Source organism: Electrophorus electricus, chromosome 9 (genome assembly GCF_041902795.1).
Source record: "Electrophorus electricus isolate QZ-2024a chromosome 9, ASM4190279v1, whole genome shotgun sequence".
Taxonomy (NCBI): domain Eukaryota; kingdom Metazoa; phylum Chordata; class Actinopteri; order Gymnotiformes; family Gymnotidae; genus Electrophorus; species Electrophorus electricus.
In genome coordinates, this window is record NC_137505.1 from 22,593,692 (window position 1) to 22,613,092 (window position 19,401).

Below are 19,401 nucleotides of genomic sequence, written 5' to 3' on the forward strand. Positions count from 1 at the left end.
CTTTTGTATTGGTGGCACAGCTTTGGTGCTGATGAGTCCCATGTTTCTACCTAGCATCAACTTCTATTATTAACCTTTATAACCTATTAGTCATATTGGGCATGCAGCACAAAAGAATATTTCACAAAAGAATGTTTCTTGTACCCATGACCACACTGCATTCTTGTCCATAAATAATTAGACCTGGTGTATTGTATGCTCAACTTGGCAAAGAACGCTTCTGCCTCTCATCTCGATTCAACCTAACCTCAACACACGGACACAATGCATGTTCATGTGTTATCATTGCTGTATGATAAGGAAAGAAACTTATAATAAAGACAAAGATTCAGTGCAAGTGTACTTCTAGAACAGGAACCGATTACTCTGCAAGTGCAGTAAGACTTTTTTTCAGAAGGGGTGCTTATTCAACCATTGCAGGAGAGGACTATGGATATGAAGCTTATAGTTCTTGGCCACTACATAGATACTGTTCACACGACGACCGTAAGGATTGGCACAAAATATGAGAATCAAAATAAAATATCAATTTATAATACAGCCTATATTAATATTAAGTGCATAACTGAGAATCAGTTTGTACATATGTACATTTTTATAGCTTTATTTTCTCAAAGAATTTTCCCATAGAATTCTTTTTCTGATTTTTTTAATGAATATCTTTAAAGTCCAATAACAAAAAAAATATTCTAGGACAGATGAAGTCATTAAATATTGAAGTCAGTTGACATCATATAAAAATATACATTTTTCCAAATAAAAATAATTCAATATATCAATTTATTTTTAAAATATAAAGTTGAAAATAGCATGAAAAAGTCCACATAAATTTCAACCCTCGATAAAAATACACATTATATAATTCTTATTTACAACATGTGTTTTATTTAAGGAAAGTATTTCTCAAGTATATATCTAACTCGTTACTGAAAAGGTTTGTCCATCTCCCCATCCACAACTGATTAGGATGTATCCCTTTGTGTACTGTTCGGTATCCCCATCACACCTGTTCTCCTCCAGTCCAAATCTCTCCTGGACTTTTGAGGAGATGCACTCCTTCAGGTGTTCAACTTTAAGCATTCTGTGTCTTGGAGGTCCAGTTGTGAAGTGGGGACTTCCTGATCTGCAACAATGCTCACCTCATAGTAGAGCTCCTCAGGCTGATGACTGTTTTGCATGGCCAGAAATATGGAGGACTGAGGCATCTCTGAGAAGTACTGAAGGAACAAGCAAGGCAGTGAGTGTCAGAATGAATCAATAACAAAAAAACAAAAACAAAAAAAAAACCTCACCCATCATATGCGCGCACACACAACAGTGTTTGACTTTGTTTTTTGTACTTCTAGGCATCAGCAGTGATCCATGTATTTCTACAGTATTCTAGATCAAGTGTATATTGGACTCTAACCTGCTGTACTGGCTATGTATATTCTATGAGTAAATGACAAAGCACTTTTGTAAGTCACTCTGGATAAGAGCGTCTGCTAAATGCCATAAATGTGTAGCTGTAGCACAAAAAAAAGCAAATGCACCAATGCAAGCAAAAAATACAAACATACCTGTTTAAAGTCTTCAGGCAATGTGGGTTGAGGGTGAAGATATCTAATCACTTTGTAGACACACATCACAACAAGGAAGATCAGGATGGCAGAAACCATAGTGACGATGGAACTGACTACCAGTACCACTGCTATCAGCCATGGTTTAATCTCATCTATAGGCAGAGAGATACAATGGTATTCAATAAATGATCATGATAGCGAAATGAATGGTGAAGACGTTTTTTCCCTCCAACACTGCATTTTTTGTTGTTCAAAGTGATTGAATATAGGAATCCTCAAATTCTGGCTGAAGGTGAAATCTCTAAGCTCAGAAAAACAATTGGAGAGAGAACAAATGCATACATCAAAGTGCTGAAATGAGACTCTGCGAATGAACCACTTTGTCAACCAAATCACCCTTTTTGACACTAAAGGTAAAAACAGTAAAGCACCTTCATATTCATAACGCATGTCACTGTTGCTAAACACACACATACACCTGCCCATAGAAACACCACAGGCACACACACAGGCACACACGCAGACAAACAAAAGTTTTAGGGGCAAGGTTAAAGGTCAAGTTAGTGTTACAGTTAAGGTTAGGGCTGGAAGGCCAATAGGGTTAGACTGGCTACTTTGGTAATAAAAGAATAGAGACTGAATATCACCAAAGTGGCCAAAACTCTAGGGTTGGCCAGGAGCAAAAAGATGTAATCTAGGGTTATCCAGCCACTTTGGTAATACTGGCCACTTTGATAACACGAGTCCCTAATTCTAGGGCTGGTATTCTAGGAATATATGGCTAAAATCCATTAGCCATCATGTTGGATGGCTATAACATTTGCCATGAAGATTATTGCCATTGAAACCAAGTGCCTAGAAGTTTGAAAACCAAGGGGGTTTTGACAGGTGCCCTTTCCAATGGTGCCATCCCTGAGTACATTTTCACTGGTTAGTCTTAGACCACAGGTCTAGCTCTGTGGTCTATAAATCAGTGAGCATACAACTGTAACAGCCTAAATAGAGGGTGTTGTGCTGGTGTCAGGTAACAGGCACAGGCAACCGAACAATTACAGACTGTAACTTTACACTTATATAAACAATAATGCACGTATAAATGGGACACCTACTAAAGTAGACAGTGTCTGTGTAGGCAGGAGTTCTTAATGATTCATTAAAACATTTTCAATTTTGGATAAATGATTACAGGTGGTCAAAAATGTAACCCAAGTCTTGTTTTACCTTAACTACAGAGTAAATATAATCACATTTTACACTATTTTCATGATGAAATACATAAGAACATTATAATAAAAAGAAACAGAAGGAAAGAAAATTTGCTGAACTGGAAATGTGGAAAGGAAACTTACCACTGTTAGTGTTGATTTCACAGGTCACATTGCTTGGCCAGCTAGTTTTATTGTCATCCAAAAGTATCTGCACTTGCACACAATAGCAGACTTTCGGTGTGAGATTCTGAAGCATCACCTTTCTCTGCTCTCCTCGCAGCTCTTCCTACAGATATTTAAAGAACATCTGTCACATTGAGCCAGTGCTTTAGGGCAGGCAGAAACTCTATTTTAGCTTAAGCCAGATGGTGAAGTTATCAATGAAAAAACTAATCAATACATTTCTTTATTTGTTGCTAATGTAGCAAACTTACTAAAGAAATTTATTTATTTTGTTAGTTTGCTACATAGTTTGTTTCTCAATGAAGTAACTATTTTAAAGATGGCCGAGGCTACATCTTTGGAAAGCAGTGAATGGTGGAAATCTGTGATCGAAAAAGTGTCTTAAATAAATTCTTGTAGTAAGATTCTATATGGTATTGTGTGACAACAGCAACATTTTAGTAAGCACTACAGCTTATGTTCTAAACATGCCATGCTTCCACAGTACAGTGGTGGGGTCCAAAATGGAATACCTAAATAGAGAATACTGAATTCAATTAAAAACATACTCTTTGACTATAATAAAGAATACTCTCTGGGTATGCAAGAGCCTAATATCAACACATCCCTAAACATGCTATGTCCTCCATCTTCCTATGGTTTTTACACATGTACCTTGGGTTACAGATCTCAATACTACCAAGAAATCTAAAGACTGAATTTGTCAGCTACTGAACAAAATATTGCTTTGAACAAAATATAACACTGCTGAAGAGGTGAATTCATCAATTTTATACAGCAGCTTGTGGCATTTGCCTCTAATCATATAAAGTATTCCATAATGGAGGCCCTAGCTGTCTTCAAACAAAGACTGAAGACAAACCTCTCCAAGAAGCACATAAATGAACCCTAGCCACTTACTCAAGAAGGAAACTATTTTACCTGTTAATATGATGAATATTATGTCAATGTAATCTACATGCACATTTTGCATTTGTCCTGTTACTTGAGCTAATAAAGTAATGGAACAGAACGTGGGATTCCCCGGGGGGGGGGGGGGGGGGGTAGCAAAGGCAAATCAACAAAGCCCTATTAAAAACAGTACTGACATGTGGGATGGATTTTGTGGAATCAGTCCCTAGCCCAAATCAACTGTAGCAATGGATATTTACTTACACCTAATAACCAACACTGTGTCAGTACACTGTGCCATAAAGAGAAACAAAAAACACATAATACACAAAATACAACACAAACGCACATAGAGGCAAGCACACCACAAATATGAAACCAGGTAGACTACTGTCCACATAAACAAAATGTAAATGAATTCAAAAAGGTGTTTCTCAGTATGTTACAATATGGAATTTTATGTTATGAGTTTATGAAGTTTAGTTGTGAAAGAGCAGCTATTATAACTATGTTTGGTTGGATTTCTTAATTGATTCACTACAAAGAACCAGTACAAAAGAATACATTTCCTCACAAGGAAATTCTCAGTTTTCTTAAAATGTAAAGCATTTCCCTGAAGTACAATTTCTTTTTCTGTAATGTTTTGTCTAGAACCAAGCCATAACCAGGCTAGAACCATTATTTTGGGCTACAAGAGCTTTTGCAGAAGATGGTAAAAAAATAAGAAGTGCTAATGATAAATTTCATTTGTCATGGAAAAAAAAGATGAATTGAAGCAGCTATAAAAATAGACACTAGTTGCATTTCTACAATTAAAGTTCCTAACAGAATACGACAATTCTGCATGTTTTTCACAATATTTGCTAAATATCAAACTGTACAGTATTTGAGTCCCTAATTAAATTACACATTACAGTACATAATGGGAGCCAGTAAACAAAACAAACCACGCAAGTATAGCACTTTTCCACCAACATGGTGCCAGTGCCAAAATCTTGACCTGTTCTCAGCTTTCTACTAGAGGCCAGGAATGAGCACTGGCTATGGCACTAGCACAGGCATTCTGTTGATGGAAAAGTGAAATATAAATGGCAATAAAGAAGGTTGTTGTAAGTTGTAGACACGGCAACATACCTTTTTCAATTTCCCTTCAATCCAATAATGGATGACATAGGAAACCTTTGAATAAATATTACTAAGATCACTTTTTCTTAAGACAGGATCCGTGATATCAACCTCGATTTCCCCTTTCCTGCTTAGGAGCCTCACGTATGGAGGGCCTATAGCAGCTGTGCTCAGAAGACAGGAAGGGACATAAAAGAAGCTGTTTAGAAAAGACAGTTAACATATAGAGTCAGTAATAATAAGTCAACTTTTTAATAAAAACATAAAATGCTGAACTCTTAAAAGGACTGACCTCAGTATCAAAGCGATGATACAACATTAATTACTGGGGTCCAGATAAGAACAAAGACACAGCAAAGGTGATAAACACAAATGAAAGTCCACTCACTTATTTTATCCAAAGCTACTTCCTCAGTCATCACCCATACAGAACTCCTTTCCTCCAGTTCTGTCCGCACACGGAACGTGTAAGTTCCAAAGGATGTGATGCTATTGGTGAAATCACAGCTTAATGATGAGGTGCCATTACATTCAGCCTCAAAATTGGACCACCCTCTAAAAACACAAATACCAAGCAAAACACAGAAAGTTTTACACTTGGCTATAACCCACAACACAGTTAGCCCTAAACAGTAGACTTCTAGTAAGATTCAGATCATGAGAATTTTTCTGGTTTTTTTTGTTGTTGTTCTTGTTTTTTTTTTTTTTTATTGCAACACTGTTTTGTCCTGGATTCGTTTAACCATACTTGTACTCTGCTGAGTACTTGAAGTTTCTCCCTGTAGAGTTCTGTGGTGGATCCCATTCCAAAACCAAGCCCATGTTGTACGATTTTAGTGTCACATTCTTAGGTGGGGGGAGTTGTTCTGAGGGTGATGAAGAACAAACACACACAAAAAGTGAAGGGAGTAGACAGCAAAATATTGTCATACTTCATGCCACACCTGACAATGCCCAAAAATATACAACAAAATGAAAACTGCATATTTACATAACTTGCTTAGGCAAAACACCTAAATATCACATGGAATATACAACTGATGCTGGCTATTGTTATCCCATGCTTTAATTTAACTGTCGTAGTAGTTTTGCAGAAAACAATGACAAAAACAAGCTATATATTTCAAATATTGTACATTTTTAAATATAGACACTTAACAGTACACTCTTTATGTTAAGAATGTGCGTAAAATATTTTAGGTAGCCTGGGGTAGTTTTAGTTTCCAGATTGGCTCTCGTTGTCAATCCGTCTTCTAATTTTTTTTTTTAATAAATTATTTGTTGGTCCAGGTTTTTTAACTTTTCTTTTGTGACTCCACTGTCTATGTAAATGGTTCCGTTTGCTTTAAACAGGACACTTTTTTTGTCCTGATTTACCTATGCAAGCTCGACCCATGACGGAAGTCAAGCACAAATTTACAGTAAGTTGTTCGCCGAGGATTCCAAGTCCAGTGTATGACAGGATCTCGGGATCAAAATATAACCTCACATTAAACAACGATATTTTTAACGAATACGAAACTAACATTTCAGAAATTGAAATGTTAACCAATTTAGCTTGTTTCACACTTATAGTAAAAAAAAAAAAGTGTGTATATATATATTTTTATTATTATTTATTTATATATATTTTTTTCTTAAATCTAATTTGACAACATAAAAACCCAAGTCTGACCTGCACGACCAGAAGCGGAGCTGTATAGAAGAGCTGCCAGTAATGTCAACATGGTCACCGCGCTTGTGAAGAGACGATGTCCACCGCGGGGAACAGATCCACGCGCCGGTCCAGCGTCGCTTCCGGGCTCAGCGAGGTGCAGCTCGAGGAGAAACCGAAACTCCCAGTCGTGCACGGCGCGTGCGCAGTGCTCGCGCACGACGTCAGTCCAAAAATAAATAAATCAATGGATGAATAAGCAAAACACACCGCTATCGTCAGACCAGTGTTCGTTCTTTCTAGTACCTCCATCACGTGTTTTGCAGAGACATTTTCGTACAGCAGGAGTAAATGTGGCCTGTGTTTGAAACGCCTTTCACAGCACTACAGTCAGACAAACCTGACCATCCCCCCGCATCTTGACATCTCTTTGGAGAACTCCTTAGTTACGCCACCCAAGAATGCAGGAAACCTTTGTGATCAAGGAATCCTACCAGTTCATTTATGCCTCTGGCATGATGTGTAACAGCAGCAGAGATGTAAAAAGAACGATAATAATATTCATCAATAATGACAGAATTTGGCGCGAGTGTCTCATCACCCAATCCACCAGCAAGACAGCAAAAGCACATTTAAAACGTTATTCTGAGTTTAATAAATTTTTATTCAATTTTCTCAAACACACAACAGTAATATTCTTATGTACTGTCAGACAAAAAAAAGTGTCTATACTAGTATTCTGAGCTAGCGAAAACAACCTCTGAAACATGAACTTTATTTATTATTCTATATCTATGTAATCTATCTATCTATCTAGTTCTGTTTTTCAGTTGCTTGTGCATCAGCATGTGACTTCCTCCGTTTACTTCTGTTTTCCTTTTTTTTTTTTAAAGTTTCATTATGATGTGTTATTTGCGTCATGGGTAATGAATATTCATTTTGCCTTATCTGCACTGTATCACAGAGACCCCTTTGCATTTTCATCCTCCCTGATGGTACACTGAAACATGATCAGGTTCCTCTGGGCTCCAGTGCTAACATGTAGGCAGCAGAGGGCTCCTGTGCTCCTGGGGTCTTCTGGGTAAGAAAGGATTTTAGTTTGGAGGGAGACGAGAGAGAGGAAGAAAAAGGAAGATAAACAGAAAGAACAACAAAGAGGTGAAGAGGATGTTTGGGCCAATGACAAAATACACCACATTCATTTTAAATAAATAATTTTTAAAAATTCTATAGATGTGAATACTGGTCATGAGCGACACTTTTTCCCCCCATTTCAGTCAGCTACAGACAATTATGTATCTCTCCAAATATAATCAGAAGAGAAATTAAGAAATGTTATACCATAGTTCTTGATAGGTGCTTGTGGAGATGATGAAGTTGCCCATTGCTGATTAGAGCTGCGGATCCAAGTATTGCCAAGACCAACAGTACACACAGTAAACCCAAAATCACTGGCACTACAGGACAGGACATACACATGCTACATTATACATTTATTATATTTTATATACTATAATTTAATGGCAACATCCATATACACTTAAAAAGGGTATAAGTGTGGATCTTGTACCAGGCCATAAGGACAAGGCTGTAATTTGATGTGATGGTGCACTAAACTGTACCTGTGCCAACAGACTCCTGGCTGGTGAAGGCACAGTGAGGGCCAGAAGGGAGTGCCTTCATGTTTATGTTTGGCAGCGGAAGAGCAGTGATGCAATACTGTGCCCCCGTCTCAAGATAATTGATCAGAGTCTCTCCAGAGGAAGCCCTTATTGTAAACTGGGAAAGAGGTCAAAGATAGTGATTCACCAGTACTGTCACATCCATTACATTATACCACATTTGAATATTATACATGAATTGGAACTTTAAAAAGTAAAAAACAAAAAACTTCAATTATTAAATTAAAAATGGTTGCTAAGTTACTAGGAGCTTTTTCTTTATACAGAACCTGCAGGTTTTGAATATTTTAATATCCTCTTCCTACAAGCAACTGAAACATATGAAAGGTATATTTATGACACATTTGCATGTTAATATGACATAACCTTTAAATTAAAATCTGTTGCATTCATTAAATATGTTTTAAACCCCTATTCTTTATGTTTAGTTCTGTTTAAGATGTTTATTAAAATGCTCCTGATTCTTATCTTTAAATTATTTATACCCATGTTCTGCCACCTTATATTATTTATAATGCCATTATCAAGTCTTAACTTCTATACTGCAGCTCCAGCCTTCTTCGGTTTTGTAAAGAAGCCTGGATGCAGTTTCAGCCAACTAAATGCAGCTTATTGTGTTTGAGCTGAATTCAAATTAGCAAACTGCGAGTGTGGATACAAACACTGTTCCATATAAAAGTACATCTGAGTACCTTGACATAAGAAGTGTATTGGATTTTTTTTTTGTGTGCGTGTGTGTAAAAAAACTCTTTCTGGCACATACATGCATTTATCTTCATTGTATTAAATGGTTGAAAACCACACAGCTTAAATACCATTATATTTCCTGTCACTAGCTCTTGCTTTCTGTAAATGTTTGATTGTAATGGAAGTCATATCATGACTTCTGCCATTTCCTGTGTTTGTAAAAAAAAAAAAAAAAAACTTGAAAAGCTTTGCTTGAAAGAAAGGCACACTTTCTGTGAAAATGCACAAATGTACTCTGGGGTGTGGGAGAGAGTTAGAGTTTCTAGCAACCACAAACTTTGTGTGCATGCATATGTGCATGCATATGTTGATTTAATAGTGCACTTTAGAAATCCCCAAACCTGGGTTCGGAGATTTAGGATGCTGCTTACAAGCAGAGGGAGATAATTTTCTTTACATTTGTACAATACTGAGAGGAAAGGACCCCTCTTAACTAAAAATTACAAGCAGAATTATCCAATTCATGGAATTTAAAATGATTGTAAATGCATTGTTTTTTACTTTAAACATCCAAATGTAATCAAATGTGCTGAGTTAAATAATCTTTAACAGTTTAGCAATAATAAAATCTGCTATAAAAATAGGTGCAATAAATGCATCTATATAAACATTTCAGACTCACCTGTGCTTTGTCTCTAGTTCTGGACACATTGACAGTATACTCCCTAAAGAAGTATTCCACCAAGCCATGGTGGAGACCCCTGCTGGTTGGAGGACTGAGCTGCAGGAGAAGGCAGTTTCCACAGCCTGTCAGTGACACTACTGGAGGACCCACTGTTGCTGAATGAAGGGAATGCGGGTCAGGGAATGAAACTGTATGCAGAGTGCTGGCCTCTGGTTATGATACAGTAGGAGAAATCCCAGTGAGGAGGAATCCCTCAGCCCCATAGGAGCACCGATGGCATCAAGTGTGAACTGTGTGCTTAGGCTGAGTGTGGGTGCGTGGACGAGAGAGAGAGAGAGAGAGAATGAGAATGAGAATGAGAATGAGAATGAGAATGAGAATATCTTACTTTCCAGCAGGGGATGGAAGAATTTTGAACTGGTCCAGTTCGATTCATGGTCTGTGGTAAAAGATTGCACTTGGGCCAGGTGATAACCGTATACATTCTTGAAAGAAGTAGTTAAGTCACATGGTTCGCCCATCTGCAAATCTGAGCAGTTTGAAACTGGTACCCAGAGTTTCCTCCTACAACAAAGAAGACAAGAAGGTCGATCAGTTTCATTAAATGCATAAACAGGCACTTTGCATTTTGTTCCAAGAGGCATAAAAGTCTCAAATACAGTTTCGTTGAATAAGAAGTTCAACAATTTAGTGTTTCCTATACCAAAGACTTCATCACCTACTTGTTACGATAGACCTGCACACGGAAGTGTACAAAGGGGGGGCTCCCAGGGCCCAGTCTCCACGTGAGCTTGTGCTCCAGATTAAAGGAGATAACGGTCACGTTTTGAGGAGCAGGAAGAAAACAGTATACTGAACAAAAAATGAGAAAAAGGAGAAACAAAACTGGGCACATGCACAGGGATGAAAGTATAAACAAGGCTGTAAAAAAAGGTGACATTAAGATTACTTTTAAATAAATAGATTACTTAGAAATAAGGAAAGGTTACATACATAGAATATATATATTTATCTGCATATATATATTTATCTGTATATATATTTTTCTCTATGCACCCGTTTCTCTTCCTCAGTTTGGACAGAGCACTCTCCACCATTTCACTGCGAGTTATACTGTGTATGACTATGTATGTGACGAATACACCGAACTTGAACTTGAACGTTTTAGGTTTTTTAAGTCTTCTGGTCATAAACTTCACGATCAATATCAAAATTGTGAAGAATAAATGTTCTCCATATGTGCAATAGCACATACAAATATAAGGGTGTATATATTTATGTGCATGTGTGAAATGTTTCCATACCTTTCTGCACTAGAAGGTATAAAAACAGCCAGGTTCTTAGTATCCAGTGCTGTTTTGACATCATCCTCATCATCACCAAAGCACTGTGCTGACATTTGTTAGTCTTTCCGTCTGCATGCTTTGCATCGTAGGTGCGCTCATGTAAGACACTGTGTAAACACGTACAGGATAAAGATAAAAGGTGCACATGGCAACAGCTGGGCTTGCTGCTGCTTTTTTCCTGTTGGTGTAAGAGTGGTTTCCATTTACTGTCAGTACATACACCACCATGGCTTGCACAGAATCGTAATGCATTCATTACAAATGACTCCACAGTTTACTGTCACATATGATTCACCAGTACATGCATGTGAAGAGAAAACAGAATAAAGATTCCCTGTTGTTCTCCTTTCTATAACATTTCAGCCTGTTTGCCATGTAGGGCTGTTAGTCACTGTTCCACAACAAAATAAAAGTTTTCACTTTTTTTAAAAATAAAGATAATACCCATTTCTGACTGCATCATAATTCAGAGAAAGTAGCAGTTCATGCAGACATCTGTTTACTACTGACCACATTTCAAAGTTACTCGTACAGCAGCCTAAGCAGAAAGGTAGGCAAACGTTTACTGTATTTGAGGGATTGAGTTCTAAGCAAATAGGCAACATCTGATAGATACATGTAATGTGTTACTGATAACCCAAAATACAACTTGGTTCTAAGTTGATACATTGTTCATGTATTAACTGCCTTTAAACTTTGTTCTACAGAATTGTTTTTTCTGACATTTAATACAATACAATAGAGCTGAAGCATGGGCTTAGTAAACAGTAATGATGAAATCATGCTTCTACGTGAACACAAACCAATGTGGAAAATGAAACATACAGCTATACTGTTGAACTCTATAAAGGTCAAGGTCACTGAAAGACATGACATACGTCATCCATGTATCCGTGTAACCATGCTCAACAAGCCAGCAAACCATTGATTAGATGACAAGAAAAATAACTTTTCCAAACTGTATACATTCACATTATCAGAATGACAATAGGCGAAAATGACATTTATACAATTTGGTAGACACTTGTTCAGAGACGGGTAATTTTGCAATACTGTTACAAGCAACGAGAAGCAGGGACCAGATCCCATCTGATATGCCTTATGAATGAGGCTATTAAAAATATTGGCACACAGTTAATGCTATTATGGATAAAGCCTGCTTTGCAATATCCTGATCAACTGGATGAAGTAAATGTTGTAAATACCATGATACCTTAAGATATTCACAATACACATGCACACAAACACAGCCATTTCCAGAGAGAGATAATTCAGGTTCCAAAAGTAAAAGTCCTGCCATCATGTTATTAAACCACAATACTGCTGTAGGTGTGTTCAACCACAAAAGATTTTAATTCCGCTGCAAATAACCTGTGGAATCTTCCATCTCTTCTTCCTCCTCGGCACCTGACATGTTGCTGCTGGAGTTTAGAGAGCATGTGCGTTGACTGTTCTGAGCCACATCTGATGCCCTGTGGAGAGATGACAGCACTCCAGATTCCACCTGGATGTTATTCCCTGAGCATCCAGTTCTCATTTCCTCTGGAATCTTCTCCTTTTCGCCCCAATGGCCTCCCAGGGTCAGAGAGGAAAGGTTGATGTTGACTCCGCCCTTGACCTCTGTTCCATGTGCAAGCCTGAAGGCACTTGTATGCTTCTGTCTAAGCTCTCGCATGCCTGACTCTGGCTCTAAAACACCTATGTCCAAGGCCTGGCTTGTGGCTTTGGGCACTTCTGGCTTCCACTGAAAGCTGGTTTTGCACGGTGGCGGTAAAACCTCCTCTGTGGGAGCTGTGCAACATGAGGCCTCTCCAACTTGCACAGGGGATGCTTGTGTTTCAAGAACATCGTCACTAGCACCCATATATGGACTCCTATTCCACACCGGGGAGCCAGAGGAGGAAAAGGAGCCCATTTCAGAGGCTTCCTCACCACTGAGAGTGTGACTCTGTCGCCCCTCATATACCACCCCTGCATCCTCCTCCTCTCCTGCCATCCCCTCGGCTTCCTCTTCGTTGGCTCTGGGCTCCACTGAGATAGAGGTGATGGACCCATCAAAAGACCAGGACAATAAGGACTCTGTATAAGGTTTCTTGAAAGAGCTCTGTGAGAGAAAAGCACAAATATCATTTACACATTACATGTATGGATCACCTCCACGTTGGAGATGTCTATAGACATCCCCGTGCTGGAGACGCGGCCCCAAGCACAGTGCCAGTCTTCGGGTTACAAATGTAGCATTTAATACGAGGACAATATAACAATACTCACTACATGATGATGATGATATATAATTACTGCTATACAAAATCATGAGTTTTAATATCGACACCCTTTAGGCATTGTGAAGCTAGTAAATAAACACTGAAAAACATTAGACAGCAACAACATATTGCAAAAATTATTTTCTGTTATGCATGTGTGTTCTTACACACATTTCTATTTCTAGTTAAAATCTGGACATTATAGTGGCAAACTGGGGAGGGAGAAAGATAAAAGTAAACTAGTAGCAACTATGAAAGTGGGGAACCCCCCACCCCCATGTAACCAAAGTTACAGTTTGAATTCACATGAGATTGAAAGATCTGAAAAATAAAGGACACCGACATTCTAGCATTTCCTCTCTAGCTGCACCAAACGAGCTCTCTATGAATTAGGACTAATTTAAGGAAACCTCAGTAACAAATAGTAAGTCAATTATATGCAAGCATTTTGGAAGGAAAAAGAAAAAGAGGAGCTATATAGATGTTAAAAAGTACAGAAAAAAATAATATTTTGAACATTTAAAGACAGTCATCTGACAGACAGACCTCGGTCATTGTTATCTTTTCATCATAAACATCACCCCAAAATGGTGGTGTCTAATCTCCTAACTAAGGATACCCATTTGTTTCAACAACCTGTGCAGCTGACATCTGTTGTTATATTCTGCATTCTTTGCACCAGTTCACTCTCAACTATAGCTGCTCTTTTTGGGGTGTTTACCAATGACAGCTCAGGAAAGACCCCGAGTTTCTCTCTCCATTACAAACCTGACATGGCCAGACTCCTCTGGAAGACAGAGTGGAGTATGCTCCGTAAACACAGCAATAAATTCAGCTCACTGCTGCACACATTCATCTGCTCATGAACCACAAATGAACACCAACACAAAACCAACATCAGTCAGAGAGAGAGAATCCTGTGGCCCACCAGGACTGAAGGCAGATGGGTTGTCAGACAAAAGAACCCAGAGCTCCACAACAGAAAGCAGCACATCCCACACAGCAGAGTCAGCAAGCTCAGAGCCACCGAGAAGGCTGCACCTAAAAAACACACAACAGCCACATACAATAAATGCAAGCTGGGATTTTCTTTCATCATCTTCATTTGCGAAATTTAAGAATGTCACTCATCCATTCACTCATGCAAACACCCTTTGACAGGCACTCATAAAAAAAACCCCACAAATAACCTGAGTTGGGTACTGCCACAGTCGTAAGAATGCATACTGCTGGTCTATTGGTAGTCCTGCGATGCACTATACCAACAGATACACAGTACTCCTGGCCTGGAGGTAAGTGCTTCAGAACCACATCATTCAGCCCCTTGGTAGTCATCCAGAACTGTACAACCACCCACCCACCCGCACACACACACCCACACCCACACATACACATACACACACACACACACGATAGAACAGAATTTTAGAGCACATCACTACAAATAAACGAGTACATAGGTAAATAAATAAATAAACTACAAAAGCCATGTCCTCACCTCATCTTCCCCATTTACAGTGACATGTAGTTTGTACTGAAATCCATGTAAAGGGGAGTTATAGACACTGAAAAGCCTTGGGGAAGGAGGCTGGAGCTGCACACACAATGACTGGTTACACTGCGAGACCTTCAGCAAGGGAGGTTCTAGAATGGCTGCAAGATGCATAAACAGAAAGATCAGAAACATGCATCAATAGAAGACAAACAAAAACATTTCTGAGGTGAAAATTATACATTTAATGTTATTTTAAATACATTTAAAGAAACTATTGTAATTATACACAGGATAAGATGTCAAACATCCTTTATCAGACCATTGATTTCACACAGGGCTCAGCCAACTCACTTCACAATAGACACCACCACCTCACAAGCACTTCACAGGGGTCATCATATAGGCAGAATCAAGCCCACAACACCTCAACAGTGAGGTCTGGAGACATAAATCTGCCTCCTTTCAAACTCGCTTTTAAACCAACTGCAGGCAAAACCTCTTTAGACATAAATCCACTTTACCCTCCTTGTGACTGAGTCTGTAGACAGCCCTGACATCATTAATGTGTGCTCAGTGCCAGTAACAGCATGCTATATTTACTTACTGTGCAGCAAATCACTTCCTAACCCATAAAATCTGGCAGTTAATGCATACTCTGTGCCACCAGTTCCATACGGATTTTACCTACTGTGCCACTGGTCATTCCCCAACACAGCAGATACACACTGGCCTCACTTAGCCCCAGCACTGTTAATGCATGCTCAGTGTCACCAGTTACACCTGGATCTACCACTACAGACATGACAATGATATGACAACAGTCCATTCACCTGCTCAGTCCTCCACGTGCTTGAGGCACTCCAGCATTATAATACATTTCCTGAACTAAGCTGCACTCTCCTCTTCTACAGCTACTGACTAGCCCTTTCAGCTACTTCTTTCAGATACCTTTAATTTACAACCTCTAAAACCAAACTCCACAAAGCAAGGATATGGCAGATTTAGCTACAAATCCCCCCAACAACTATGTATACTGGCCTTAAATTAACCTCACACCCATGTTTTCTCACCTCAGCCACCAAGTCTGCATATTTCAGCTTCTTCCTTTCAAATGCTTCTTCCACTACATCCTCAAATTGAATTATTAAAAATCAATAAAATAAAATAAATTATTACCTTACTTTCAGAGTACACCACCATATCTGGCCTCATCATAGATAATGCAATGCACTGTAGTTTTTTTTAAACCTACATCCGCTACCAATTTCCTGTCTTGCACTTTCAACTCACCCAATATACCAATATTTATAGCCTACACTTAGCACCCAGGGCCACTTTATGAACAGCCTTATTGATAACTTTGTCCAACCTCTGTATTTCAGTGCTCACAACTTCATAAACCATCAGTAGACACCAAATATGAGACAGCAAACCAAACTGGAGACACGATAGTTTCGATTTACTTGGTAAAAATGACTTCTCAATGCTATCCTTCATCAGCCCCACAACTTGTTCTTTAAAGTTTAATGCTGCACTACATCCACCTAAATTTTTAACTGGTTTATCCTGCACACAAGGTTTCAGTCTTCATTAAATCAAAAATAAATTCTTCCACAAATTTTCCTTTCACAACTCACAAACGTCTAGACTTTTAGGTTTAACCTTCATCCCCGACCACCTGAGATAATCATTTATGTTCTCCAACAACCGGCAGGTAAATGGCACAGTAGTTGTCAGAGTTGTCATGTCACCCATGCATGCCCCAAGTGCAGGGAGCTGAGTACCATCCTGCAGGCTCCCCCCCCCCTACAACCTACTCAGAACCCCCATCACCTCCATTGCCATAGATGCCAACGGTGAAATAGTACACCCAGCCATTATACCCATTTCCAATCCATGTAACATACTCATGTATTAAAACAGAACTGAAACTCTTCGAAATAGACATCAACAATCCTAGTGATCTGAGCCGATACCTGGAACAGCTCAAATGTCTCCCATAAATGTTTATGCAGTACTAAGCCAAATGCATTAGCCAAGTCTAGGAAAACCACATGCAGGTCCCTACCCCTTTCTGAATCTGTCTGAATCTGATGACAATAATTGAATAAACACAACAAGTTTCCTCTACAGAACACTAGCAATTTTTGTCTAATTTAGTAAAACATTTGAGTTCTTTTAAGTATGCTGGATTGATATCTTTGCAGGGTGAACATACTAATAGCTCAGTCATACTAAAAACTGGCAAAGTATAGTAGCGAGTTTTATGTGATCTCACACCTCGCTCCTGTCTTACTCACTATCTTTAAGTGGCTGGAACGCAGGGCAGGATACAGGAGCAGAGATCTGGTTTCCCAGGTGGGCAGACACATTGGTATAGTAGGTCTCTTCTGGATTTGAGAACTCATCGGTCAGATTACACTGGAGAGGAGAACGCACCAGTGCACAATTCCTGACAGTTGTCCACTTAGTCCTGTATCTTTAGACAAGCAAACCCACAGAAGTGAAAAAGACAAATGAGCGACACAAAAAAAATTAATGAATAGAAACAGAATCAAATAATAAACTAGCCATTCAAAGTGTTAGGTAGTCCTCATGCCTGTGCCACCTTGTAGGTCTGCAATGCGTCACGGAATGCTCCTCCCCCCACACGTGTGTTTGTAACCACGCCCTCCAGGATTGCACACACCAGCACAGTGTTCACTGTTGAATGTTGGTCTGTCTATTTAAACCCCTGTCAGTGTGTGCACCCTCGTTGGTCAGTCTCGCTACCTGTGTGTTAATTTCGTTCTCTGTAGCCGTAATGTTCGTTTGTATAGTCACGTATCAATGTTAAGTGGAGAGTCATGTTTACTGTAAGTGTTGTGTGTGAGTTCCACCAGTGTCATATGTTTAATGTTAATAAACGTCTGGCACCATCGAGGAAGTCTGTGCGTACTGCCCCGCACCCTGCGGCACTCGGGCCAGTGGTGTCACACCATGAACCAGTCCTAAATCAGCCCTACCACGGCTTTTGTTAACACTAAGACCACTTTCAGAACAACCCCTTCAGAACTGCATGTCTCTAATTAACTGAAGTCTGTCTCGAGCACTTAAAATGTCTGCCATTATACGTACCTGAGTGAACGAACCAAGACAGTGAAACATGTTTCTTCAGGAGACCCTGATCCAGGCTCCCAGGTGAGCAAGTGGACAAAATTATGGGAATAAATGTATGTATTTACAGGGGCTGGTAGATTCATGCATAAATCTGCAATAAACAAGCAAAAAAATAAGAGTGAAGGACGGTGAGCAGTGATGCCAACTCATCATTTTTCCAAACCAAGTGACAAATCTAGCGATTCTTAGGCAAACCTAGTTCCTTTCTGAGCATAAAAAGAAACAAAGCACACTGCTTATGCTCTATTCAGTGAGTAGCAGAGGCAGAGCAGCACTTTCAGCCTGGATGGAAGTTGACTTATGCAGAGTTCACACTACAGTCGTGGCCAAAAGTTTTAAGAATAACACAAATTTTGGTTTTCACAAAGTTTGCTGCTTCAGTGTTTATGGTGGCAATTTGCATTAATTCTAGATTGTGAAGAGTGATTAAATGAATTGCAATTAATCGCAGTCATTCCTTGCACAAAAGGTTTACCCACCCCTGATTTAAGGGGCGCTATAGGTCCCCGAAACAGGCCTAACATGAGTGCATGTAAATGCACTCGATGTATTATGACTTTTTTTCAAAAGCAGGCAAAAGCATGTGTTTGGTACTTGTTGTTGGTGCTTTCATGTGAATGCTTGTCTGGAGACCTAATTAGGCTGGAGAAGTCATGTGAGGGGAGTCTAATCAACTGGTCTCAATTAGTTTTAAGTATTTTCTAAAATAAGTTCAGACTAGACAGCCTATGGTTCGGAATGGATCTGGTATTTGAGGGAATATTGCAGAAACTTTGAAATACGGGCAAAGGAGGCTATTGTCCAACTCCACAAAATCAATTCACAGTATCGAACCTTCTTCAACGTATCACAACTGGATTTTCCCAAGATCATTCATTCACTAACTACGGCTCGGGGGGAGGGGGGCGACCAAATACATGTTTAATAGAACTGGTACACCATCTAGCTTTTCCACCAACCTGAGTACTGGAGGAGCTCCAAGAGTAAGATGTACATGCGGATATTCTCCATATCAGAAGGCTCATACCAGCGATGTTGGCACGATCAGTGCGTCCTTTACGGTCAGAATGCCACTTCTTTCGGATGTGATTTACCATGCTGGCTAGCAGGGCCCATTTAACAGAACAGTGTAAAATAAACGTTAAGTAACGAAGACCATGTTGCCCACTAAAATGAATAATTCTCAGAAACGCTTCCTGAGTACGGGAATCGTTTTTTCGTGTTAATGGCAAACTACAATTGGGGAGCACTACCGCCACCTACTGGAGCAGCACAAAACCTCAATATACCCACCGCAGGTGCGGCCCCTTTGTTGTTGTAGACCGGGGACCAGCCAGTGAGAGGGACTCTCACCGCCATTGGGCGGAGACCAGCCAGTGGGAGGGACGCTCACCGCTATTGGGCGGAGAGCAGCCAGTGCGCGGTTCTTGCGCCACCGTAGAATGTCTTTATCTGGAAAC

The 19,401-nt window shown here is 39.4% G+C and overlaps 3 protein-coding genes across 7 annotated transcripts; all 3 read right to left on the minus strand.

The window, feature by feature from the left end:
- Positions 1-623: 623 nt before the first annotated feature.
- LOC113575348 (interleukin-10 receptor subunit beta-like) lies at positions 624-6,867 on the minus strand. Its single transcript, XM_081720969.1, has 7 exons — positions 6,645-6,867; positions 5,718-5,835; positions 5,358-5,524; positions 4,979-5,133; positions 2,912-3,056; positions 1,560-1,714; positions 624-1,217 (listed from the first exon to the last, which is right to left on the minus strand). The coding sequence occupies exons 1-7, from the start codon at positions 6,694-6,696 to the stop codon at positions 1,059-1,061; spliced, it is 951 nt and encodes a 316-aa protein (XP_081577095.1). The 5' UTR covers positions 6,697-6,867; the 3' UTR covers positions 624-1,058.
- Positions 6,868-7,271: 404 nt separating this feature from the next.
- Positions 7,272-11,429, minus strand: LOC145659311 (interferon alpha/beta receptor 2-like). 5 transcript variants are annotated; one of them, XM_081720966.1, is made up of 7 exons: positions 10,982-11,429; positions 10,400-10,529; positions 10,066-10,241; positions 9,675-9,826; positions 8,246-8,402; positions 7,965-8,080; positions 7,272-7,700 (listed from the first exon to the last, which is right to left on the minus strand). In XM_081720966.1, exons 1-7 carry the CDS (start codon positions 11,277-11,279, stop codon positions 7,635-7,637), a joined length of 1,095 nt encoding a protein of 364 aa, XP_081577092.1. In that variant the 5' UTR covers positions 11,280-11,429; the 3' UTR covers positions 7,272-7,634. The 5 variants fall into 5 exon arrangements, with proteins under 5 accessions (XP_081577092.1, XP_081577094.1, XP_081577093.1 ...); XM_081720968.1 differs by having other exon boundaries at positions 7,272-7,697; positions 7,965-8,020; positions 9,675-9,832; XM_081720967.1 differs by having other exon boundaries at positions 7,965-8,020; positions 9,675-9,832.
- A 145-nt stretch (positions 11,430-11,574) lies between these two features.
- Positions 11,575-19,179, minus strand: LOC113575378 (uncharacterized). Its single transcript, XM_035522765.2, has 7 exons — positions 18,901-19,179; positions 17,900-18,032; positions 17,083-17,261; positions 14,786-14,940; positions 14,478-14,628; positions 14,216-14,328; positions 11,575-13,127 (listed from the first exon to the last, which is right to left on the minus strand). The coding sequence occupies exons 1-7, from the start codon at positions 18,950-18,952 to the stop codon at positions 12,375-12,377; spliced, it is 1,536 nt and encodes a 511-aa protein (XP_035378658.1). The 5' UTR covers positions 18,953-19,179; the 3' UTR covers positions 11,575-12,374.
- Between the last annotated feature and the right edge of the window lie 222 nt (positions 19,180-19,401).